This window comes from Haliotis cracherodii, unplaced genomic scaffold (assembly GCF_022045235.1).
Source record: "Haliotis cracherodii isolate W230 unplaced genomic scaffold, xgHalCrac1.p SCAF_24, whole genome shotgun sequence".
In the NCBI taxonomy this organism is placed as follows: Eukaryota; Metazoa; Mollusca; class Gastropoda; order Lepetellida; family Haliotidae; genus Haliotis; species Haliotis cracherodii.
The window spans coordinates 3,760,558-3,784,320 of record NW_027266280.1 but is presented as its reverse complement, the minus strand read 5'-3'; the positions used below and the strand labels follow the sequence as shown (position 1 = coordinate 3,784,320).

At 39.9% G+C, this 23,763-nt stretch overlaps 1 protein-coding gene across 1 annotated transcript; it reads right to left on the bottom strand.

Annotated features, from left to right (window-relative positions):
• Window positions 1-57: 57 nt before the first annotated feature.
• Window positions 58-23,137, bottom strand: LOC139472502 (uncharacterized). The gene is made up of 4 exons (XM_071254980.1): window positions 22,814-23,137; window positions 22,038-22,128; window positions 770-967; window positions 58-518 (listed from the first exon to the last, which is right to left on the bottom strand). The coding sequence occupies exons 1-4, from the start codon at window positions 23,117-23,119 to the stop codon at window positions 58-60; spliced, it is 1,056 nt and encodes a 351-aa protein (XP_071111081.1). The 5' UTR covers window positions 23,120-23,137.
• Window positions 23,138-23,763: the final 626 nt, after the last annotated feature.

The following is a 23,763-nucleotide window of genomic DNA, read 5'->3' as shown; positions in this document are numbered from 1 at the left end:
TTTTGTCACTTTATCTTCTAATGTTACTCATTCCTATAAGCTTCATCGGTGAGCATGTTACTGCTCTCTGAAGAGCCACGTACCAGGATTATTACGAAAGGTACTGATACTAACGTGATTTATCACAATGGCTTGAGTTGGCGTCCATTGCATGAATTTCTGGGTCCCAGCCACCAGTCCTTTTCCCGCAGAGATGACGCCATTCTTCCAGCTGAGCCAAAATGGTTTGTACTCGTTGCATGACACAATAGATGATTCAGCATGGGAATCCATGAAACTGCACTCTATGCATTCACGAATAAAGGATTTCGTGTTCCTGTACCCACCAAAAGACATCTCATAGATATCAGTGGTGTAGGTGTTGGGTCTTGTATGCAGGGCAAAGTTTGCATCGTTGCAGGTCTTGACCAGAAACACCACGGTGGAGGTGCCGCCTGTTATTGTGTGTAGGTTGCTGACAGATATCTGCTGGAAGGTGTATGTGCTGATACTCGGCGTGGTCAGTCTGATGTAGGGACCTGGAAAATAAATGATTTAGGCAAGGATAACTAATAGTGAAAGTCACAAAACAGGCAATATACTTGGGTCTGATTCGGGTTTTGTTTTAACGACCAGAAGGTTCTGGACACGAAGGGACGCTGATGTACGCACTGAGTTACTGGGCCGTTGGCTAACAAATGTCAACGTTTACATGACTTCTTATTTCTATGTAACAAATAGTTGATCGCTAAACAAAGCCACAATTATCCATTAAAGCATCAAAATTTACCTGTGCAGTTAATCGAGGGTTGAGTCCAGCTGCCATTTACCAGGCAGGTGTTGTTGACGCTGACGACGTCCAGGGGTACATCTCTGTAGTTGCTGTGACAGGTACAAGATCTGATAAACCCTGCTATCTTGGACTCAGAACTACAGGCTGCGTTTGGAATAGGCTCTTCGGAACATACATCTGGTTGATAGACATCAGCTGTGGAGTACAAAGGTTCCTTGAAATGAAACCATATGATTCTGTGTTTGGTTTTGGTGCGCGATGCATGCGTGTCATATCTCGACAATGAGATTATTTGATTGGCATAGTAGAAGGCATGTAATAAAAATTAAACAATGACAAAAACAGTTCCATATCCTTTGTACGAGTGACTTCATCATAAGCATGTTTTTGTTGTGAATAACCATGAAAGTGATGATGCCAAGTATTTCAGGATAAGGTAAACGTGTCGTGACCACTGGTGGCATCCATCACAGACACGTGCAAAGGCATGACAATTGTTCACCTTAAAAAAAACACGGAAACAAACTCGGACATCATCACCTTTGTCACTGATGCGTCAAATTTGGACATGTCCACATGTCTACCTTTAACGTTTTGAAAGTTTTACTGAGGCCTTCAGTGTCAAAGCCCTAATCAATAACATTTGGGCAAACTTCATAAGACGGTCTTTGAAATAGTCGAAGAAAGAAAATGCTCTATTGTACTTCACAATTGCGAAATGAAGGCATCAAAGGCTTGAGTTGTTGAGCTAAAGAGGGGAAATTGACTTTTGGAAGTTGAAGTCATCCCCCTTGTCAAACTGTCTTGAGGAAATGTAATTGTGACTCTAAATATTTAGGCATACATTTACATATTTTATATCTAGCTCAGGCAGATACATCGATATTTGCTATTTGACCATTATATTGAACAATATCTGAAGCTGAACTTAAACTTTCCAATCCAAGGAGACATTTTGATTTTATGCTTAAAGAAACACTGCAGCAAGGAAGGATTACAGTTCACCTAATTGTCCTACCCCAAAAGTCTTCATGGATGTTATAATTATATTTGCGTTGTGCTCATTGTAATTTCTGCATTCTGATCAACTGATATGGTCAAGTGTAATTGCATTCATTTCCCAATGAATGTAAAAAATATGCCACGCCCACTTAAGCGGACTACTTTCACAACTAAGGAACGTCAGGGACTCCCATATTTACAGTTGTGGGAATTCCCTTTCGGCTCACATATCATCATACACATGGCGATTTTTGTATTGCTCGTCTCGGTTCCACAAATGTCATGTCCTCGGGTATCATTTGTTACTCGCATTACTAACTGTCTTCGCGTTCTCAGGAAACTATTTTTTTCATCTGCCTGGTACTGGCCATGAAATTTGAAACAACCGCCTTCTCCCTGGCAAATTTGTTCCGGTTCGTTGCAGTCGGACTCTTGCATCTTCTCACCTCTTGCCTTGATTGACAGGCCCAATGAACTTTGTTTGATTGTACTCTCAGTTGATTGGTTACTGACTTTTGGGGCGTGTCTTAATTAAACAAATACATGCTTCATGCGCTGCCAGAGTATGTATACTTAGGCCTGGAATGTTTAGCAATCTCGTTATTTAACTCACTATCAGTTCTTAATTTAAAAAAAGTGCAAATAAACCTTATCCTATTGCTAAATGTTTGATTATATCATCATCTATTAATCTCCACATTGTCAAACTGTCTTAATCAACATACATTTCTTAAAAATACCTTTACACAATTTTATCCCATTACTAGGTATTTGAATATATACACAGCTACTAATCTCTTCATTGTCCCAAGCCCAACCCCAACCCCCCTATGCCCATTAATTGTTGTTGTTGTTATTGTTGTTGATGTTTAACGCTGCACTCGGCAATATTCCACCTATATGAAGGCGGTCTGTAAATAATCAGGTCCATCATGAGAATCGATCCACGGGATACGATGACATGTATCAACCAAGTCAGCGAGCCTGCCCACCCGATCCCAAACAGATTATACCGTCCAGTGATTACGCCATGGAGAAACTACTTATGCATAGTTAGACAACCCAGGCATAGTGATTGAAGCTCTAAAAAATAGACGAAAAGGGTTATTATCAGTACATCAGTTGTCGGACTACCGCTGACTTTGCATGCTGGCGATTAGGTGCCTCACTCTGTTGGTTCAATACTCGCATGGGACTCAAAAGGTTATAGAATTTGTACTTCACAAAAGACGTGTCATCCGAACTATAACATTTGTCAGCTAACGTGAAGATGTTGATATTATCAGCTACAATGCCGTCATACTATAGATCCTTTCCTTGGATGGTATTGTAAAATTATTGTCCCCCTGTGTGACATGTAATCCTATCATAATCGATGTAACTATCATCAACCAGTGTTTTTAAGCCAACCCATTGCTGAGTATTTTTTTAATATTGGCTAGTATTGTGCACAACCACCAATAACTAAAGCGATGACCTAAATCCTGCTGAGGTATCATGCAGGAAGCATAGGTACTGTAGGTCCCCATGAGGTGGACTAGCTTTGGTTACTGATGGCCTACAGCCCGTGTTTTAAAATTGTATATATAATATTGTTATGCTCAAATATTGTTCATAAATTATTTCAAAATATAATATGCTCAGATATGTTTCACAACTTGTTTTTAAGCTATATGGCTGCAAAAATGCCGATGCGACGTTAAATTTTAACTCAGTCGCTAATTCACTTTCCATGGATGACCTTGAACTTATTGCCAATGGAGGATCCACACTAACAAAAACAACATTCTCTTTGTCGAGTCCTTTTCTAATAGCATCAACATGTCCTTTGTACTCGACCAATGCAACATTCTTCATCTGAAATGTGGAAAGGTAGAAGAGGGAGGATCCGTCAGTTTCCTTCGGAGAAGAGTTATTGACCATCTCGTGGAAGTGCAGGCCTACACATACTAAGGGATGCAGGTTAGGGACAAACTCCAGAATGCCCATATCAAGGAAAAACTCGGACAGAATACAAATGTAGACTTAAGAAAAGCTGGAGTCACAAATACTTATGCTGTACCCGCCCTTTCATATTCTTTTGGTGTTTGTGACACCCTCTCACGAAGAATCATGTGAGACAATGAGCCCACTACCCTCGCTCTTCCTTCAATCGCTTATATTTACCAATCATATTGGGAGCGCGTGGTTTGATCAATATGGAGGCTCTTCGTGATAGAATTGTTTTGTGCAGTTTTGCACACATTTGATGATCCTCTTGTGAAGCATGCCTCTTGATGAAAACAAAGCATTCCATGGTTGTCTTACACGAGCCAAGTATGTGGGACATAATCTCAGTGTCAGTGTTGATTTTGTTGATGATTCTGTACTCAACCAAGCGAAGTGCCATATCAAAACGACTGTAGTGTTGTGGAGTCATCACACTCGCCGAAACGTCCCGGGTGGGTTAGACTAGGCAGGGCTCCCTGGGAGAAGTCCCGAAGTCCCATTCACCGTCTTGGCAGCGTGTAGAGGGGGCAATGGTCCTGAGCTTATGACGAGCCTAAGCAGTCTGACTCTGCTAGGATCACCCAAACTCTCCATGCTGCATTGTTTTAGTCTGTATATAATAATAATGATATTATTATTAGTTTGATGTTCGTGAGGTAACACTGGATTTTTTCATTTACTCAGCTGAACGCTTATTCAAGTAAATGTCTCAGTCTTTGAAAGTCAATTATTGACAAGGTGAATCATCGAGAAAGATGATTAAGTGCCTATGTTTGGTTAAAGATCCAGACAGTAGGATCATGGGACTCATATGTATACTGGGAGGCAAAAGAAAGTATAGGTCGAGTTCCATGATCGATAAAAAAATAACAAGAAGAGGTTTTGTTGTGAATTAAAATATAATCTAGGGAGGGGTAACAAATGATTAATCAACCACAGTTTGAATGAAATTGTGCAATCACAGGTAATGTAAGCTCAAGGTAAACAATGGTGGGGTAAGAAATTTCATTTTCAAAAGTTGTCTGAAATGTCACCAAAACATTGTCAGACACACTACAAGTTCATTGTTGGCACAGTTGCCTTCAATAGCGTGTATGACCTCCAGCTGCCTCAATGCATGCTGTGGTCGCCGCCTCATCGATGAAATCAGTCTTCTGATGACTTGGACTGGAATCCGTTGCCACTCGTCTCTCAGGGCCTGCTGCAATTCTTGTCTGTTGACGGAGGGCTGATGGCGTGCTCTAATCTGTCTGTCAAGATGGTCCCACAGATGTTCAATAGGATTCATGTCGGGTGAGGGGGCAGGCCAGGACAAAACGTCAACGTTCTGCTGGTTAAGAAAGATGTTCCCATATCTTGCAGTATGGGACCTGGCATTGTCTTGTTGAAACAATGTCCCCTGCTGTTGGTTTTGTAAGAACTGGCTGCAACACGTGGTCTCTGTACTGCACAGCGTTCAAGTTTCCCTGTAAAATCACCAAATTAGTCTTCTCACCACAAATACCGCCCCACACCATGACACCTCCCCCGCCGAATGGATAGACATCTCGAATACACGCCGGAGCCAAACGTTCCCCTCTGCGCCAAAAAACTCGTTCTCTGCCGTCCTTTCGAAACAAGTTAAACCGGCGACGATGTTGAGCAATCAGTACCATTCCCAACGCTTTTGCTGCTGTCGCCGTCGGCGTTACGAATCTGTTTCGCAGGTGAATGAGCCGTATCTGACCGTGGTGTTGTCACTCGAGGTCGTCCGGTTCAAGGTCTGTCCTGTGTTCTCCCTGTCTGCCTGTACCGTTGAATCAGCCAGGCTACTGTCAATGGTGTACAACCAAACCTGGCAATTTGGACCTGTGTTGCCCCCATTTCGGCCATACCGATGGCTCTCTCTCTCTGCTCCTGTGACAGTCGTGGCATTTCCTTTGCGTGCTTTCATCGCGTGTGGTAATACCCTGCAGACGAACGCATTTATACAGCTAACATGCACAAGACGATGTTATATTTATGTTGTGAAGGCTGACTCAGCTTGCACCAATAACTTACCATGATTTAACCTTTTGTTATATACTGAGCCTTCCGTGAAGTTTGGTGTGTACCGTCTTATGCCTAAAGCTAGCTTTAAGAAATGTAGATGTACCTTTTCGGTTTTTTCGGTGTTATGAAAGCCCCATATTTCAGAACCATGAAGTAACATAGGGACAATACTTTTATCAAACGTTTCGTTAATGAAATCTCGTGGTAAATGTAAATTTCTGGCACATTTTAATAGGCTCATTCTAGCTTTTATGCTGATTTCAGCAATATATGTATCAGATGTATTCATTCTCCTTTTTCGGTGGAAAGGGATACCTAAATATTTATGGCTGTCAATTACGTCTATCGAATACTGACCGATATTTAATTTGTCATAACACCTGTTTGCTGGATCTAAGCCTCACCTTTGAAAAATATTAATTTGCATTCAATTATAGTTTTTGTTAAAAAATTAGAAATAAAACTTATTGATAAATTCTGAATATTTTTTTCTTGTGACAACGAGTAGTATTGTATGAGAACCCAAATGGTAACAAATTTTGTAAAGTAATGATTGTACAGAAACTATGAGAAATTTATCAATGTTCATTTATCATGCAATGAAACTAAGAAAATGTATGAACTTGTAACACGCCCCTGACAATGTCCTACAGGCCTTTGGTCTCATCAGTACAATGAATAAAGATTGATTGAGAAGTCCCAACTGTGTCACGTGCAGCGTTAAAACAACGTGCACAAGATCGTTGGCGAGTGGACTGACAACATCAACTTGGTCACCCTGACCTCAGCTCGCTCTGGAGATTCACTTCACTGCAGTTACCTACAAAGACAGACGATTTACCTTGATTAAAACATTTTGGTTTAACTTCGGTTCTAATTTGCCGTTCATCCCGCAGCTGATTATTATGGGCACTACGCTTGGTCACATCATTAAGTGACATATATACCGAGGTCAAAGAACACAGGGCAATGAACATCAGACATCAAGAGGGGAATATCTTCAACAGCAACACTTGAAATAAGAGGCATACACTTAGCAGAAGATATGATATAATCAATCATGCTGTTATCCTTACATGTTACCTGGCCCACATTCTCATCTTTTTCAAGTCACCAATTACAAAAAAATAAATTACAATTTTCACAAATATCAGCCAGCTTAAATCCATAGTTGTTAGGATTTGCTTTGTCCATGTTTGATCTTACTCTTGGCTTACATGCATCATCTCACACTGACCCTGGATCATGTTCATCTCATATCAACATCTCTATCAGGCTCATCAACAATGTGATTGGCAAATGTGCAATAATCTTAAGGACGTCTTGTTCTGGCATTCAAAATCACGAATCAGCAAATGTCACTTTCATAAAGCTTGTTCATCACTGTTTTCAATGTCCTGGAATCTTATATAAATATTTGGATGACTAAGTTGGCACATACACAACTCCTAAACAGAGCATGAGGCAAGTCAAATAGTGATCCTGAGATCTTTACCAACAAAACACAGTCAATCACAGTTATACGATCTGTAGAAGAAGAAGAAGAAGTCTTTATTTGTACCAAGGCCACTGGCCCATATACAATACATACATTTGAAATAGTGTGGTACATGAAAAAAGGTAATGCCAGGTACAAATTTACAGGTTTACAGGCTTTTCATAATTACGTCTTCTTTCATAGCTGTAATACAGGTATTTACATAGTTTTCCAAGTAATTGTTTACACGAAGATGACAGTAGCGTTTTAAATTTATGCATATTTGGATTATTGCAAAATGTTGTTGGTAAATACAGATGTCTAATATCGTTGTAATATTCACATTCTAAAGTAAAATGATATTCATTCTCTATACTTGTTTCACATATGGGGCAGAGTCGTAAACGTAAGTCAATATCAGCCCATCTACCTTCGTTTACCTTAAGTCTTAGTAGCCCGGCTCTAAGCCTTATCAAAACATTTCGATATTTTATTTCAGTAATAATGGAAAGGTATTTTTCTGGTTCCAGGAGACTTTTAAATTCTTTATACAGAATGTACCTAGAACTAGCCTTGATAGTACTATTCCATGATTGGTAAAACATATTTATCAAAACGTTTTTAAAACTATTCATGAATGATGGTTTGTCGCCAACAGCTTGACTGAGCCAAACTACTCCGAATCCGTGAGAAAATAATATGGAACGAATAGAAGAAGCATAGTTATGACGACCACACTTGTCGTTATATACAAGCATATTATAAGATTTTCTTGGTATCCTATCTTCGTCCATTTCAATCAGTTTTAGCCAATACTTTACAGAACGACACATAGCATTTACATGTAATGGGTACCGACCGCATTCCCCATACACAATAGCATTTGGGGTTTGCAAACCAACGTTAAGAAACTTCTTACAAGCCATAATATGCACTTGTTCTATTTTTTCAAATCTGTCTACACCCCATATTTCCGCACCATATAAAAGAATAGGTTGAATCTGAGTATCAAATATTTTAAAGAAAACTGAAGTGTCAACAAAACCAATCTTCCGTAAATTGCGAAATATTTCCATTAAAGCTCGTTTACCCCTTGATGCTAGATCTGAAACACATTGGTTCATCTTTGATGTATATGAGAATACAAACCCAAGATATCTATAGGAGTTGGCGGTTGAAATACGTTTGCCTTTATAGAACCATTTCTCATGAACAGATAACCGCCCTCCTCGTCTAAATACAACAACACTCGTTTTATCTAAATTAACCGTTAATCCATGTGAATCTGCAAAGTTATCAAGAATATTAAGTTGGTTCTGTAAACCAGTTACTGTGTCAGAGACAAGAATAACATCGTCGGCAAACAATAATAATAATATTTCAAACAAGTCAGGAAATAATTGTACGCCGTGTTTCCCATGTGATGAAACATCATTTGACAGTTCATTGATGAAAAAGGAAAATAATAGAGGGCTTAATATACAGCCTTGTTTAACTCCGTTAGGACAATCAAAATATTCTGTATAAATGTTATCATTACATCTCACACACGCTTTCACGGAGGCATAGATTCCCTTAAGTGCTCTCATCATCTTACCACCCAAGCCTGCATCGTGCAGACACTCCCATAGTTTAAGATGATTTACTGAATCAAAGGCTTTTTTAAAATCCACAAAAGCAACGTATAATTTCCCTTTTCTTTTCGATAAACATTTGTTAACAATTGCATTCAACGTGAATATGTGGTCAGTAGGAGAATATCCCTGTCTAAAGCCTGCTTGTGTCTCAGGTAATTTACTTCTTATATTAGCCCAGTTTGTAAGTCTAGAGTTTAAGACACTTGTGTAAACCTTACTAATTGTACACAATAGAGATATCCCTCTAAAGTTATCCGGATTATTTTTGTTACCTTTCTTATGTAGTGGAAGGATAATAGCTTTCGTCCAGTTCTGAGGGAATAATCCAGAATCAAATAACTTATTGAACAAATTTCGTAGGAAAGGAGTTATTACATTTTCACAACATTTTAGCATTTCAATGGCCACGTCATCAACACCAGGGGATTTGCCATTCTTTAAACGATTTATAGCCTTGTGGATTTCTGAGTCGGTAATCGGCGACTCCAAAATACACTGGTCAATCTCATCAAGTATAAAATCTTCATCACATTGACATTCGACTTCAGCATGTAATACATCTGTACACTGAAAAACGTTTGTAAAATGATCAAACCAGCACTCTTTACTTATGTTATTCTTTGTTTCCCTATGACCTGATATACTCCGTAACTCTTTCCAAAATGTGGTTGAATCAGATAGAGATAGCTTTAGTTTTGTTCGTGTCATAAATTGATAGTTTGATTTTGCTGTTCTGCAAACATGTTTATACTTGTTTCTCATTTTACAAAAGATTAACCTATTTTCGTTAGATTTCTTCTCTTTGAATTTCCTCATGTATCGCCTTGCTTCCCGTTTTGCTCGTCTGCATTCACTATTATAAAAACCCGTATTTCGGGGTGAACTTTTAACACAAGGTACCTTCATACAGTCAGCGGCACAAAGAACAACATTAACAAATTTTTCGAGGGCAAGATTGAAATCAAAAGTTAAAAGATCGATGAGCTCGTTGAAGGATGGACATAGATTTGTTATACTTCCTATAAACACATCACGCTTACGAGGGTTCCATTTATATTTGTGTGTTTTGGTGGAAAGATAATCATCACTTGTAGATACTTTAGGGAGAAATATGTCCAAATGTAGACATACAGGCATATGTTTTGACTCAACTCTTGTATCCACAAACATGGATTGACAACAATTGTGAACATTAACTGAACCTATAAAATAATCAATTACGCTACATCCTTGATCTGCTATGTAAGTGAAACTACCCTCTTTGTCTCCAGTTGTCCTGCCGTTGAAGATATATAAATCATGAGTGAAACACAGTTCCAGTAGCTTACGACCAAAAGCGTTTACAAAACTATCACATGACTGTCTCTTTTCTACTGGAAGGGTGGTTCATCGGGGAATGCTGCATTGTATAGGCCACGTTGAGTTAGTGTCTCAGGTGGGTTGTTTCCCCCGCCTACACGGGCATTCAGGTCCCCACAGATGATGACCTCACAGTCTAAGTCACTATGCTCAATCAACCACTGGTCAACCAATTCAATGGCGGTTGCCTTTTCAGCTGCAACGTAGAATGTTGAGCCGATGGGTGGAACATACATTCCAAATAATAACAGGTTTTTGCCAAGAGTTGAGAAATTATCAAATTTAATGCATACGACATTGTGTATATCTAATTCAATCTGTTGGCAGTGCAGGTCTATACGGGTCTTAACCAACAACGTTACACCGCCTGACAGTCTACCAGCCTTAGCTAGCCTATGAGCTTTTGCAATATATGTGTCATAAGCTGACAGCTGAGGTATGGATAATGCATAGTCAATAAATGTTTCAACTAGACATATAATTTCGAAGCCTTTTATGTAATCTAAAAAGTCTAGATCGTCTATTTTGGAAAGTAAACCTTCAATATTCCATGTAACTATTTTGAGGTTTGATATGGAAATGGAATGTTCTGCACCTGATAATTCAGAAGTGATGGTAGGGGCCGGGCCGTATCCCTAGCTACTGTCCACGGTAGCACTGTGCTCGGAATTGCTGTTGGGGGCGGAGTGGACAGCTCTTAGAGGTTGGGCATTCCGGGAAGCAGGAACAGTAGTGGTTGGTTTAGCATGTACATATCTCCGTGTCGATTCGTGTCTGGATGTGTTGTCATGGGTACCAGGTTTTGTGACCAGTCTACCATTTTTGTAGTACGCATCTAGGCCTTTGTCCCTCAGATCAGCTAGAGTCTGTCTCTGGTGCTTGGTTAGGTCGTTAGCAACGCCTATAGCAACACTCCTCAAGGTATGTCTGTGCTTCAGTACTAAAATCTTCTCCTCCGTCAGAGAAAACTTAGCAATGAGAGGGCGGGGTTTATTGGGTTGCGGCTGTTTGACCCCTATCCGATGCGCCCGTATAATATCGGTGCGTTGCCAATCCTTTGTCTTCACATGCTCATTGAGCATAGTAATAACTTTATCCTTGCACATTTCGAAGGTCTCATCAGCTTCTTCAGGCACGCCATAAAATACTACGTTGTCCCGACGACTGAAGGCCTCTAACCTGTCGATATCAGAGTCTTGACTAGATACCTTGTCTTCAAGTTGTTCAACTTTCTGATGGAGTGCATCTATATCACTGTAGATAGTCTCCTGTTCAAGTCCAACCCTTTCTACCTCTGAGCGCACTTCTGAAAGTGAGTTCTCAAGTGATGAACACTTGCTGCTAAGGTCGGTTAGTTGTGATTTAATTACACTCATCTCGGTAAACAGAGACTGTCGGAAATCCCGTAGTTCTGCGAGTATATCTGATTTGATCTCAGTCTTTACATTGTTCAAATCTTCCATAGTAACAGGCCCTGGGTTGGTCTCAACATCACCAGAGAGTAGTATATGGAGTCTCGTTACATATCCTGCGATGCGGAGACCGTCACAGTTGAATAATGAAGTCGCAAAACATGGCCGACATGCATGACTTGTCACAGGGATAAACATAGTGACGTCACATACACTTTCGTGTTCATGTGGTAAATAACGATGAAGATCCTCAACGGCGTAAGAGAGAACTTGTTTGTTAGCTAGCAGAATTGCCGACAGCATGAGGTGGAATGTAAGCAAGACCATGCAGACTGATACACGCAGGGGTGTATCAGAGCACGACGTGTGAGGTGTGTACTCAGCGTCCATTGCGATGTGTCTCACCTGTCGGGTCCCTGGAGGGTGGGTAAACTGCCCGATCCTGGCTCTATAAGTCGCAAGATCGATCATCTTCTCTTCTCCAATCTTTCTAGGTATACCAATCTACTTCATGTACCAACTTTGCGTTTTGGAAACAATTTGGTGATCAGTTATTTCATAATTATTTCATCTGCTCCAACGAATGCCAGCCAGCCAGATTCAGGGGAGATAAGTTAATCTGTATATTCAGTTTAACTGCTATTCCCCTTCCTCCAGATCTAAATCTACTCTTTAGAAAAAGTTTATGATTATCTAATAATATTTCATCTTATCTATCCGTCTTTGTTTCTTGCAGACCTTTAAGATCATATTAATTTTGTCCATACCGTCATGAAAAGCAAGACACTATTATGCAATCTGACACGTTCCCATATCACCAGCTCAATCACCTCCGGTCACCGGGTTGCCAGTTCTTGTGACAATCGAGTCGGAGTGTGGTAGATCAGAGTTTCCAAATACATTTCTTAAACATAAGGTATTGATCCTTTGTTGGGGTATTCAGTGTATTATTACGCTCTTCGAGTCCATTAGGTTTAGTAAACCTATGAGTGGACCTCAATGAAAGTTATTGTACTTAAATGCTTGTTTAGGTTTCAAGTTATAATTAGCGATATGTTGTACAGTTGTGCATTATCCACTTCAGTAGACCTGAATACACTAACATCTTGCACTGACCCCTCCCCTTCTTCCTCCCTGTCCCTACCCCCATGGACTATTGGAGAATATATAACACGAGCAAATCGATATACAAATATACATGCACATGCAGATGCACACATGCTCTCACAAGCCTCATAATACAGCACTAGGATAGCCTTGAGGTATTTCATGAAATCAAGCTCTTATCAAATATAATAAATACATGTATATCAGTTTACATACAAACATTAATCACATTTAACCATGCTTAGGAAAGCGAATATGATTTTGGTTTGTGACATTTCATCAATAAAGAAAACAATCTGCGAGATAACAGGACGCCCATGTTTACTAGGTTAAATGTGAGACATAATCATAAGGAACAATCGTCGCGAATAGTTGGACGATTGTTGATGCGACGATATACAATAATCACTCAATTAAATACATATGTTTGATTTTGTAACATCCCTCATAATACAAATAGTAAACGTGTTAATATTGTAAGATGTATATGTTGATCACTGTGAACTCTGCCATCAGCGTAATTCGTTGTTCTATTTTATTTCTATAACCTAATACGAAGACCTAGATGTCATTTGTTGTAAATTCAAAATAAAATCTTCTATTAACTAAAGAAGTCATAAAGTGAGGGTGACGTGAAAAGATCATATTGTTGGAACGATTGGAACGGAATTTTTGATTTATGAAGCATTATCTATGTCGGTATTTGTAAGAACGTATGTTATAATTGGTGTTCCAGATAATAGGTTCAAGGGTAAAGTGCAATCTCTGGTAAAACATGTGATTTGCACATCAGTGTGCATAAACAAAAGCGATAAAATCGTTTCCTTGATGAGACGTAATCTCAGCTAATAGCATTGTCCATTGTACACTTCCGATTATATCATAGAGCAAAGTGTTCGTGTATTACTATGAAATAGGGATGATAACACGTGTTTGACACACTGGTGGATCTCATCACAAACACATGCAAAGGCAAGTCAATTGTTCACCTAAAAAAGAAGGGAATATGTGGTAGAGGTCAAAGTAGGGAGATGCATCGCAACAAGAAACAAAAACAACAAAAACAACAACAACAACACACACATATACACAAAACACAAGAACAATGTTTGTATGGTTATACATAATGCAAAATTAAATATAGAGCTAACGGTATTTCAGTCAGAATCAGATCTGTTGTCTCCTGTGGGAAAAATTCACAAGTATTGGTATGGTGTATAAGAATAACCGGGGCATGTTTGGACCCATGATTTTTGGATTCTGGCATGTCTACGGCCCCAAGAGAAAAGATGAAAGCCATCAGTTAAAATATCGTTGAAATATATTGTCAACCACACACCCTTGGGGTAAAAGTGCATCCATATCAGTCCGTGATATTAATAGAAAGGCAAGTACACTCTATCAACTTTATATACGTTAATAGCCTTAATATTGCTGATTAAGTGTAAGTACAAAAATAACTTGTAACATTCATGTTCTATTGTTAGTATAAAAGTAAGTGTGTGTGACATGGATAGTTATATAGAAGAAACATATGTTTCACGGTTCATTTGTATCCCACCAGCAAATGTGCATTATGTAGACATCTGTTTGGTCATGTATCGCTTGTTATTTAAGAATAAGTAATATAAGTATAATAAAAGTCAATTTATTTGGCGCTGTACTCCATGCATGAGCTTGCTCTAAGCGCTTAGACATATATTACCCCGGTCAATGGATCACTCAACAATTATCAGCTCCCTGTGGAGTATACAATCCAAGGTGCCTGTTAGGCGCTAGATTAACAGCCACATTGCCATCTCATCCTACCGGGTACCCATTCACTGCTGGGTGAACAGAGACACAATTCGAACAAAGCCACTTGCCCAAGGAGACACCACATGTGCTGCACGTGCTGCAGTGTGGGGCAGGACCGATGCCCTAGAAACTCTCAGGAGCTAAGCTGCCGAACTTGGTCACCCATCCAAGGACTCTGCGCGCCCGACGTTGCTTAACTTAACTTCACTTGATTTGTGACCTGTAACCTGCACGTGCCACCACACGTTATTTATCTTGTTCGTCCAAGCGGATTTTTAAAGATACACTAATATGAAGCAGCATACCAAGATATATTCAAACCAATGGAAAGAGAGCCCGGACATATACTGGAAGACATGTAGCTTCAATATATTCATTGGTTATATAACTGAACATTAGTCAGTATGATTTATCAGTAAACAAAGACCTGTATCTCCTTCGTTGAACACACGCTGCGCTGATCACGGTTGATGGCTTTCTAATCTCTGATTGGGGATAGGATTAATGGATGAACAACTTCTTTATAACAATTAAGACCGGTGTTTCGGTTTAGGTTCTAACACCGTTATCAAGCAAGTGGGTCTATATCACATGCTTGATAACGGTCTTCGAACATACACCGAAACGTCGCGCCTTATTGTAATAAAACAGTTGTTCATCCATAAACCTTATCCTTACTTAGTAATCCAACTTCTAAATGCCTCTCAAAGAAGTTTCTAATATCAGTTGGAATAATGCAGTTGATAGGCTTATTAACGAACTGGCACTTCTTTGGCAGATTGGTTTTGTTAAGATTTGTAATCTTGTTGTCTCTTGCCTGTCCCGGACTTCCTTCATCAGAAGTCAGTGGGCTAGAAAGACATTTTCGGTATTGGGATCATGGTTATTCAGTTACAAATCAATATCACGAAACCTGTATACGGTTGTAACGAAGTAACGGGCACCAGACTATCGTTGTCATAACACAGTATTCCCTTAACGGCTGCTATGTAAACGTGTACTTTTTGTCCACTGCACATTTACGTTCAAGTTGACGAACGATATAGTTTATTCATCTGGAATACTTTCGTAAAGGCAAACCGCAGTGCATTATTTTCAATGAGAATCATTATATGAATTACGCTACACTTAAGAACAATTTAGTGGAAATATTTTACTAAATAAATGAAATGAAATCTATTCCTAGAAATGGTCTTTGCTGATGTGCTCTCTGCTGTAAAGTTGTCATGGCAGTTTTGGTTGTCTCAGACAACTAACCTTTGGAATCAGTTGCAGTTATTTTATTACCATGGTATCATTACTATGTGATAGGGATTCATAAATACATGCTCATGATATTGTCGGAATCGTACAATCGACACTGCTTTTAGTGGAGATTTCCTATGAATATGGAAAGGATTTGGTCGCATTTTTTGCAGAGACACACCTAGATAATTCTGTAAACACAAATGATCTGAAAATAGACCTTTATCACACATGTTTCTATTGGATATGGAAAGGGTTTTGTCTCTTTATATGCTGAGGCGTAATCACATTTGCCTGTACTCGGGAAGAAAATAACTTTGTTTTAGACAGTTATTACAAATTAAAGTAAATTAGGCTTGGTCCTATATATTTAAAATAAATCTGAATGTGTGTGCAATATATCGAGTTTCAGAAATAAAAGTGGTGCCCGCACTATAAGTACAATCAGAAATAAGAAAGAAATATTACATGCTTCTGTATATGCATAATTTGTATGAATTATGTCTTATCCTGCATACGGGTATTGTACAGTCTTCATTCACAAACTTATTGTTGCTTCAATAAGGTATGACGAGCAGGTAGAGAATTAAATAGCAACAACATATGAATTATACTTGTATGTCTAGAGGAAAAGTGTAGAATCGAGTAATATATATTTCTCATGGCATAAAAGAACAGTGTACCTATGTAGCCATGTTGCGTTCCAGACACAATTCTTCCATGAATAATACATTACTTGTAAACGGTTTAACAGGAAACATTATTATAGGTTTGATATTGATTTGTGTAAATCTAAGTTGATTTGTCGTTTCCAAGTATGAATCATATACCACATTATTATTATGACAGAAGCCATCGTTTTAGTCTTTATTTTCCTTGTTCCCCATGGGACCCGGGGAAGATAAACAAGAATGTGTCCGTTTGCAATCTTCAAAGGTATTGTCAACGCGCATGTTGACGGGGAATTGCCTCTTTGGGGAATCAAGGACAAAAACGACATCACTGTCCCGGAACGTTTTATTCACAACATGTAAATAATAAACAAGAAATACACAATGAGCGGAATATCTGCCCTGACAACGCAAATACAGCGATGAGCGGACCTTCCAGTTCAGGCATACATGAGGTGAGCGGAGCTCATGCTGAACCACAGGACGTTTCCTATGAGCGGCACATCCTGCTCGAGGTCTTCCCTACACCAGCACTCGGAATACCAAGCTGACTAGCAGTGAAATGATAACACCTATATAGAAACGAACACCAATTGACAGACAAAGAGACAATGACGTTGCTCTGAACGGTTACTGTAGCATTAGAGTGAAGGTGTACATCCCCACCCACTCCGAAACTACACCTACCAAGTGTTTGGACATGGATCTAAGCCCTGTCATGCCTCTGCTGTATGTCACCGCTGCGGTGACAAGCATGAAGCCACTGACTGAAGGAATGATGTGAAGTGCGTTAGGGACCATATGGCCGCATCCTAATCCTGCCCTGTCTGGAAACGCGAATCACAAATAATGAAAGTCAAAGTCGAACACAATGTACTACCAACGTCTTCTACCATGACGCAAAACAGAGGGTTGTTGGTACTACTGCAACCACCTGCGCCATGTCTTACACTGTTGGGGCGGTCAGGTAGCCTAGTGGTTAAAGCGTTCGCTCGCCACGCCGAAAACCAGGGTTCGATTCCCGACATGGGTACAATGTGTGAAGCCCATTTCTGGTGTCCCCCGCCGTGATATTGCTGGAATATTGCTAAAAGCGGCGTAAAACCATACTCACTCACTCACTCTTACACTGCTGCTGTCTCTCGTCCTCCTGTCACCACTGCCTCTATCGGCTGCCAGACTGATCTGACATGGGTCAAGTCTATTCAGCCACTGCCTACCGCTTCCTTACAAAACAGCTGTGACACCTTCGTCTGTGACGCCATCCAAACCAAAAACTGTCAAATATGTTGAGTATTAGACTCCCAAACCAGTTACTGAGGCACAACCAGAACCAGTTAAACTTTTAAACAAGGAAAAAAAGATTATTAAGAAAGAAGCAGCAAAAAGAACAGCTGGAAACACCAAATGCCACCTCTCCTTCAGAGGTCCCAGTAGACGTCCATATCTTCTTTGGTTCTCTGAACATGGAGGAAACAGCATCCACAAATGAAACAGATAAGAGTACTACAGGGTCTTCCTCACGTTCGCGTGACATTTCCCCAGTGGAGGCACCACCATAAATCCACAACACATTATACAATGGAATTACAGAGGTCTTAAGAAGAATTTTAATGGAATATACAACTTTTAATCCAATATTTTAAACCTTCACCATTTTGTCTACAAGAAACATAGCAAACACACAGATCTATTTGATATCCGTCAGTACAGTTCTTACCACTGGTTTTCACCTCCAATGATAAAGCTACAGGAGGTTCTTCTGTCCTGGTGAAGCAGAACATAATCCATAGCCATGTTCCACTCAACACTACCCTACAAGCTGTTGCTGTCCTAGTTACTTTGAACATAGTGTTTACCCTGTATCATCATGGGCGAATTAAACGGTCATACTTCCCTATGCGGGAGTACTGACATAAAAAATAAGGGAAAAGTCCATTTTCCAATAATACTTACTGACGAACCACCTTTAACAAGGTGTAACCTTCCAAAGGCCAACTGGTCTTTGTTCAAAATAGTATGTACTGAAAAACTATCACCTGACAGTTCCAGGAATGTTCCTGATCCTATACAACTTTTTCTTTCAGATATATCAAATGGCATTGGAGACGAAAGCATTCCTAAATCCTCTGCAAACCCTCATATACGTAAACCATGGTTCAATAATAATTTAAACAGGCTAGAAAAAGTAGGAAGAAAGCTGAGAAATGTATCCGCCGACATCTCACTGTCCACAACTTGAATAACGTTAAAATCACGGCGCCAAAGCGAGACATACTTTTAAACAAGATAAACGATAATCCTGGAGGAACCATGTATAAAAAATCTATTCCCGCACACCCATGTCCAAGGTGTGGAACATGAGTCAAATGATTAAGGGCAAAGGATCTGTAGTTCGCCATCTCAAAGCTGGTAATACACTTTTAACTACTAAATCCGAAATTTCGAACAAATTTGATGACAGAAACTATAATACTCAATTTCAGAGGTTTCAAAAACAGAAGGAAAAGAAAAAACGTAAATTTTAACTCTGATAATGGTGAGAACTATAACGAAACATTTTCACTCCATAAATTATATACTGCCCTAGGGCAATCTCATGACACTGCAGCAGGAGCCGACAACATCCACTATCAGCTCCTGAAACACTTGCCCGATTCATGTTTGGAAACGTTACTGAATATATTTGTTGAAATATCGACAACCGGAATTTTTCCTCTTTCGTGACACAATGCTATTATTATTCCTATTCCAAAGCCTGGACAGTATCATACAGATCAACCCAACTACTGTTCAATATCATGAGCTAGCTGTGGAGACCAATAACCTCATCAGTGCCATCCAGTATGGTTTCCGAAAAATCAGAAGTACCATTAACTATTTGGTGCGTTTAGAATCGTTTATTAAAAATTCCATTGCCAACATAATGTAGCAATCTTTTCGATCTAGAGAAGGCATCTGATACAACGTGGAAACATGGTATTTTAAAATATTTGCATGATTTCGATTCAGTGGGGAGGGGATCAGACAACCCTCCTTCACTTGTACAGATCGTTTATACGCTCCAAACTAGACTATGGTTCCATTGTCTATGGTGGAGTCTGCAAACGCAATTCAGAAAAAATGGACACTATATACTAACAAGGCCTAAGACTTTGTCTTGGAGCTTTTAGGACCTCTCCCGTGGACAGTTTGTATTTGGAGGCTGATGAACCTTCGCTCGAACAGCGCGGATTTAACTTTAACTGCAATACATTACTAAATTGCACTCAAAAAAACCCAATCCAGCATACAATTGTGATTTCCACCCTCAGTATCTAAACCTATTTCGAAAATCAAACCTGACTTGGAATCAGAATTCAACCACACACCACGGCAGCTAACAATGATCTAAATATGATTACCGTCTTCTGTCTTTTCCTCCCTGGCAGACAGAGGTAGACCTCACTCTAACCAAACTAAAAAAATCCGAAACAAGTCCTTTGGTTTATCAACAAGCGTACAACCAATTGCGATTCAAATATCATTCTCACGGGTCCATTTTTACAGACGGGTCCAAGGATGTGCCACCATCATTGGATCCTGAACTGTCTGCTCAAGAATCACTGATTCTATTTCTATCTTTAATGCTGCGGCCAAAGCTATCTTAACAGCTTTGATCTATATTAAACAACAAAACCAATCTAAAAATGTCATCATCTTCTCTGATTCATTGTTATGCCTTCAGACACTTAAAAGTTTCTCCTCAAATCATCCTATAATCCAAGACATTTTAGAACGTTTTAATGATCTTTCCACTGGCCAATGTGACAAAGCGTTTTGCATACCGTAGCCATTGACACTAGGGTCCCAGGAAGTGTATCGTTAAGTAATTCAAATTATTTCATGACCTTAGCCTTATCACCATCTCAGCTTATAATTAGTAATCTAATATGATCTCTGTCGTTATATTAGTAGTGGGCACTTCCTCTCCCTTGTCCGACAATTTAAACAGGTTTTGATGCCTAAATATGTTTATATCCTAAATTGTTTTGGAACTGTTTAGAATGAAACGTTTGTCAAGGCGAAATGATACAATATTCAGTGAGAGAGTTGTGCTTAACGCTGCTTTCAACAGTATTCCTGTTATATCACAGTTTGTCAGCTTAATGTTGGAGGAAAGCCCGAAGTGATGCAGGTCTCAGACGTTTACCACTTCGGTGAAACCAACAAGCACGGGTATGGTGCTGACAAACCTAAAATCATAATCGGGGCGAACCAGGATTCGAACCCACAATCATAGGTTTCTGGCGTGCCCAAGGGACGCAACTCCGACTGCCCCCCTCCTCCCTCCCCTGTTGGCACCAAGGCAGACGGTCCGCCAGATGACGTGGGGTCAATACATGACTTTATGCAGGATCCTGTGCTGCACGATTTTTACAGGCGGTTGCTTTGAATGAAGCGGTAAAATTGATCCCTAAACGCTACGTTTACGTGCTTTGCATGTGTTTTCGCGAGTTATAGACACATCATCTTTCTGTTTGACTTATTTGGTTCTCATTTAATGTAATTATTTTAGATATTTGGCAAAAGGTGGTTTTACATCTATGTCAAGTTTCTTTTTTTGAAGAGTATATGTATATCGATTCTCAGTCATCTGTGGTTCGTTTGAAAGCGTAAATAGCGGTAATCTAATCGTGGTTTGTGTAATAAATAACGGCGGATCTGTTCACTTACGATGTTTAATGTTCAAGACAATCAATGTATTAGATAACAAACATTTTTCTAGATATATATAGTGATCGGATTGTATAAACAGACAGTGTAATAACGGGATACACTTGGTACTTCAGCAGATTTGGTTTTCAAACAGGGTCAACCCGACCCTCTCTCTGGATCCGCCTATACAATACGTAGGCGTGTAGTGCACAACCCACTCTGCACGTCTCTATTGTTTTGCTGCGCACAATACGCAAGGAGAGACTGTGCTCGTTTCTGAAGTCTCTATCGGTGCCCAGGGAAGAAAACATCTGAAATATTTATACCCTGACACTGCTATTCTTCCCATGTGATTAGTGTATCAACTTTGGTAAGTTCGGAGGAACTGAAGCGATAATTCCAGTTTCCGTTCTTTCGGAGTTTGTTACAAACATACTTCCCATAAAAGTTAAGGAAAATCCGATTCTTTCAAGTACAAAAGTTAATATGTATGTTTGTTTGTTTATTTGTTGCCTAACGCCGCACTCAGCAACATTCCAGCTAAATGGTGGCGGTATGTAAATAATCAAGCGTGGACCAGACAAAGGTGTTTGACGTCATGAGCATCGATGCATGTTACACGATTCATTAAGTCGCCATTAACAACCAACAGAGATCCCTAGAAATCAGTTCCAACCCGGACCCCAGATGGGGAATATAGTCTACTGATTCTCGAAAACAGCGAAGAGCTATTGTTAACTGACGTCTCTTTGGACGCAGATGCTAAATTCTTTTTGTTATTGTCAGATCCCATCTCTGGGTAAACGGACAGCAATGATGTCATTAAGAACCAAGTCGTACCTTCCAAACACAGCGGCGCTTTAGTCACACGATGCACACTGCATCGCGTCCCTGGCGGACAGGTGTAATCTGCGCACGGACCCATCAGCTCCTTGGAATAAATAAAATATTCCGTCAGTCGTAACAGTTATCTACATTCCCATGGTTAATTAGCAAGTAATTGAGGTAAGGTATGTTTTAAAATGCCCACAGCCTATATATGCAAGAATGGATACAGCTTTTTGGAAAAGGTGTGGTACACTTAATATATAGAACAAATGTTTTTTGTTTCTTTGTTGCTCAACGCCGCCCTCAGCAATATTACTGCTATATGATGGCGGTCTGTTAATAGTGAGCGATTGATATCATAAGCACCGATCCACACAATTGGGATACGATGACATTCATCAACCAAGTCAGCGAGCCTGACCACCCGATCCTGTTAGTCGCCTTTTACGGCAAGCTGGATTGCTGAAGACCTATTCTACCCCGGATCTTCACGTGTCATTAAAGAAATGACGAGAGTGGGTGAGTTGGGTTTAACGCCACTTTTAACATTATTCCAGTTATGTCACGGCGTGTCAGCTTAATGTGGGAGGAAAGCCCGAAGTGATGTAGGTCTCAGATGTTACCACTTCCGTGAAACCCACGAGCACGGGTATGGTGGTCTTGTGTCTGTCATACGTCATTGTGATCAGCATGTAGTAAAAAGGGGGTACACACCCCTGCTGTCCCTCTGTGGTTCCGCGTACACATACATATAGACAACATCAAATATAACACATATGCATACATACCTTCGGCCAGTGAGAAATATCACTATGTTTCCATTGTGGTTTCGCCACAAGGTCGGTTGGGGCTGTTGAACTGTCTTTCTTGTGAAGGTGGCAAATGTGAAGTAAAGGTTCGAATCCGAATGAGAAACATTCAAGATGTGCAAAGCATTCAACGGCACACTCACGTTCAGAGGGCACACTCCTCTTAATGATGCCAAATAAGTTGTTTTCCAAATAACGGTTATCGTCTATGATGCCCGCTTCATTGAAGCAAAGTAGTTGAACTGGACAAATACAAGTTACTATAAAATATAATATCGGCACCATCTTAAAGGATTTCAGTGGATTGTCAGATGTACCACTCGCTTCCTTTGTACTGCTATAGTTCCGTGCGTCCCATCTGTACAGATTCTGTTAGACAGGCGGTTTATATAGCCTTCCAAAGCATCGATTTTTAGGATGTGTCAGTCGTCCGCGATCCTCTGCATTTATACATTTGAACAATTTACCTGATACCTAAAAGGTTTTATAATTTCCTGCTTAGTAGACTCGATACTACCGAAGCGTAGTAGGGCCACGGTGAATTTTCTTTTGTCTAAGTATGTCCTACGTAGTATGTATTTCGGTACAGCATCAAAGCGATAATGCGCGAAATATATAAGAATGTGTACAACTGTGACGAGTGTGAGTTAGTGAGTGAGTTGTTATTAACTCCACTTTGAACAGTGTTCCAGTTATATGACGGTCTGTCAGCTTGTGAGGAAAGCCGGAAGTGATGCAGTTAGGTCGTAGACGGTCACCACTTTGGTGAAACCCCTGAGCACATAAACACATGACAAACCGGGATGCGAACCCACGATAATAGCTTTATTCCATGACCAAGATTCCGTATCCACTCATATAGTTTACACCGCTATTTTACACGCAACTGAATCTGTTTCGGCGGAAATCGAGACTGATTTTTTGCTCTG